The sequence below is a fragment of the Gavialis gangeticus genome, unplaced genomic scaffold, assembly GCF_001723915.1.
Source record: "Gavialis gangeticus isolate Ggan-Ray unplaced genomic scaffold, GavGan_comp1, whole genome shotgun sequence".
Classification (NCBI taxonomy): Eukaryota; Metazoa; Chordata; order Crocodylia; family Gavialidae; genus Gavialis; species Gavialis gangeticus.
In genome coordinates this window covers 88,794,350-88,798,207 of record NW_017729034.1, presented here as the reverse complement: position 1 = coordinate 88,798,207, position 3,858 = coordinate 88,794,350, and the positions used below count along the sequence as shown (strand labels likewise).

Sequence of the window (3,858 nt, the reverse complement as noted above, 5' to 3'; positions counted from 1 at the left end):
TTTCCAGGGTTGGGGGGGGGGGGGACATGGACAGCCCTAACAGTAGCTCCAAGTGAACTGGCTAGGGAGGGGTTTAATTCCCCCCTCCCTGTCCCATCAGCATGGACCTGGGCTGGGGTGTCCAAGGCACTTCCCCCTTGCTGCTGCAGTGGTGGGGCCACAGCAGGGTCAAATGCTGGCCAGCATGGCCCCTGAGGCAGAGTGGGCAGGGATGGGTGTTATTCCCTCTACCACCCCTCTGGCCCTAGGGGACCACAGCCAGGGTCTGCCCCACCAACCACCTCCACTCACTCTGTGCATGGGGCAAGTGGTGAGATAAGCCCCCTCTGCCAGAGGGACGGAGAAATAATCCCCCTCCCTGCCTCCTTGCCTAAGGGGCGCTACTGCACAGTTAGCGTTCTTATCTGAGCCATTTAGCTTCCCAAGCTGCTTGACTTTCAGGGTACTTGATTGTCCATACTGTGACAACGATGTACATAAATGGAAGAAGTTGGCTAGGAGATTTAAAGTCCTGAGGTCCTCAACCCTGGAGCAATCTATATAAGAGGGATGCCTCACAGCTCAGATAAACTGGTGGCCCTGAGGTACCTATCATAGGAGGGCAAGCCATATTTGGAGCTGCTCTGGTGGTAAAGACATGGAAGCACAGGCTCCTCTGTAAAAGAAAACTAGGCACAGTTTCACTGGAAACAGAATTGTTTCTATAAATCATTTCAATATTGATGAATCAGCATTTTTGGACAAAAATCTGTTTCACTGGAAAATTCCCAACCAAATCTACTGCCTTTTCACTGTGTCTTACACATGGCATTACATCAGCAATAAAGTTAGTCTCCAGTGAAACTACTAGGAAATAGGATATGGTACAAAATATTATCTCCTGCTATATAATATTGCTTAGATTTTTTTGTTATAGTATGTAATATTACAGGCAGCAAATGGGTCATGTCAAGACTATTTTTGATGCCAAAAAAAAAGAATTTTCCCCCAACTGGCTGTTTTGTCAATAAGATAAGAAAGCTAGTTCATTCTTAGTTAGGGAAATGATCTAATTATAACACAGTTTGTTATCAATTAGCATTGTTTGAGTTATCACTCTAGTTGGCATAAAACAAAGTGATTAGAAGGGGAATTAATGGAAATTGCCTTACAATCTGTCCTTATAATTTAGCCTGTATATGTTTATGACAATAAGGGAAATAGCAAAGGGTTCCATGAGGAAAACTTGCAACTTGATCTTGTAAACAGGATGTTCTCATAATGGGTGATTTTAAGTGTAGAAATACAGACAGCTTATTTATTCTGGCACACTATAAAAATAAAATGTACCCTGTGCTCTGCTATAGCATTTACTGGATATTTTATATATATCTTTCAAAGGATGTAGAAAGCCATGCCAACTTAACAAGCTTTGTGGTGGCATGCAGTATTGGGAACATTACCATCCGGGACCTCCAGGAAAAGGTCACGCTTACAATTAAACACACCAAAATTCAGGTAAGAAAACACTGGGTTTCCAGAATAATAAAATGTTACATTATGTGTATTAAAAGACAGAGCTCGGCAATAGAAAGTCTCTTAATGGGTCTGAAGACTGAAGAAAGACTTTTTGAAGACTGATTTTGTTGGGTTTCATAGAAAGCTTCAGTATCCTTACTGAATAAGGAAAAAATAAGATTTGTAAAAACAAACAAACAATGTATGATTTAGCACTCACTTGGAATGAAATTCTTCAGTCCCACTACAGATTCTGTGCTGATAGTATTTGATAACATTAGATCTCTTCATGACTTGTGCAGTATATAGTGTTGAAAGGAATGCCAGGTTTATCTGAATTCTTTGATCAAACATGAGTCAGGATAGAGCAGAGGCGGGCAATTATTTTGGGCGGAGAGCCGCTTACTGAGTTTTGGCAAGCCATTGAGGGCCGCATGATAAGCAGCTGGGGCAGATAAATATTAATTTTCTAAATTTTTGAGGGCCCCACTGGCCAGATAGAATGGCCTGGCGGGCTGCATCTGGCCCCTGGGCCACATTTTGCCCACTCCTGGGGTAGAGAATCTGAAGTTTTGTTATTTTTTGACTTCCCCCAAATATAAAAGGATTGATCACATCATTTAAAAGTGGTTGATTCTTACTGATGGGAAATGGAAGCCTAAAAAAATATTTCACAATGCTCTATATAAGTTTTAAAAAAATAGTCCAATGTATGAGTCTGGTTCTGCTCTAAGACCTTGTTGAAACTAGGCTGCTGCATCTACCAGAACTTCTGCCATCAGCTGCCACAGGGAAGCCTCTGAACAGTCCTGGTAAGCTTTATTGTGCTGGCAGGTGCATAATGAACCTGGGGAAAGCACCCAGTGCTGAAGAGACCACAGCAGCTGGCAGAAGGTGCAGGGTTGTCAAATTATACCTTCTACTGGCTTCCAGATGGCAGCAGAAATGTTGTTCTGGTCAAAGTGGTAGTGTTACCCTGCTAGCAGAAAGAAGGGTCTTACTCTGCACAGGGAGCTCTTCATGTAAATGCATTCATAGTTTTTCTGACAGAACCTGATTTTTTCTTGCAATACCGTAACGTAGGTCAGGACTCAGATATCGTTGTATACATCAGGAAAAGCTCTACAAGAGACAAGAAAGTTGTATCAGCCCTAGGCCATTTTAAGTGAGGAGAATGAGCCCTGTTGCAAATGGAAGAAATAAAAAAAAATCATATTTCAATTACTTTAGGCTTACTTTTTATTGGTTAGCCTACATGACTCCTAAATGGATTCATGTGAAATCTATATTGATTTTCCAAAGTGTTGCCTAACATGTACTGGTGAAAACCTTGAGAATCCCAAGGAAAGTGAACAAGGAAAAGTACTTCTCCTTTACATCCCACAAAGGCTTCATATATGTGCTGAATTTCAGTGAGACTAGTACTTATATGTACAGTTTAGGCACAGGTGTGAATTTTTGCAGGACATTAGATTTTAATGTCTTAAGGCAGGATTGGCATTCTGACAGAAGAGGGCTGTTGGCTGAGACCTGTAAATATGTTCACAGTACAAATAATAATTCTTCACTTCATTTTAATGCAAAACCGTAAGCAATGGAATATCTGCTGCATTTATACATTAGCAGGTTTTATATTTTGTGAGATATAAAATGTTTATTTGTACATTATTTTTAGGAGAATCCTAGTCCTATCTGTGTCTTCTGGGATATGAACAAAAACAGTAAGTTGAAATATATTGCAGTTTCATTTTGGGGGCAAATAAAGTATTCTCTGTTTTAAATAGCTCATGACCTTTGTATTAGAATAGACAACATGATGGTTATTCAGAATCCATTTTTAATTAATGTAGATGTCCTTCTGTATTTTTCTTTCTTCTTTATTGGTCCAAAGTAATGAATAGAGACTGATGAAATCACCAGTCTACTTGCTTGTCTGGATTACAGTTCTTGCTTTGACATCCAAAGATAGCTATCACTGTATGGAATATGAGTAAACTTCGTACACATCCACATATCCAAAGACTTCAATATTGGGCATTAAAGGATGCAGGCACATCTGTACTCAATGACAGTTTTATTTCTTATTTTCCCTCACGTTCATATCAAATAGAATCATAGAAACATAGAAGTCAGGTCAGAAGGGACCTTATAGATCTTCAAGTCCGACCCCCTGCCAGGGCAGGAGAAAAAACTGGGCTCAAATGATCCCAGCTAGGTAGGCATCAAGCCTCCTCTTAAAGATCCCCAGGATAGGAGCCAGCACCACTTCCCTTGGAAGTTGGTTCCAGATCCTAGCCGCCCTAACTGTGAAGTAGTTCTTACGGATGTCTAATCTAAACCTACTCTCCAACAACTTGTGGC

General features: G+C 40.7%; 1 protein-coding gene across 4 annotated transcripts in view; it reads left to right on the top strand.

Moving 5' to 3' along the window:
* The window catches only part of ADGRG6 (adhesion G protein-coupled receptor G6), a 204,163-nt gene that overhangs the window by 169,570 nt on the left and 30,735 nt on the right, over nt 1–3,858 (top strand). For all 4 annotated transcript variants that reach the window (XM_019527071.1, XM_019527073.1, XM_019527070.1 and 1 more), the window contains 2 exons: nt 1,381–1,497; nt 3,173–3,218. In XM_019527071.1, coding sequence (XP_019382616.1) covers nt 1,381–1,497; nt 3,173–3,218 — 163 coding nt within the window. The remainder of the gene's footprint in view (nt 1–1,380; nt 1,498–3,172; nt 3,219–3,858) is intronic.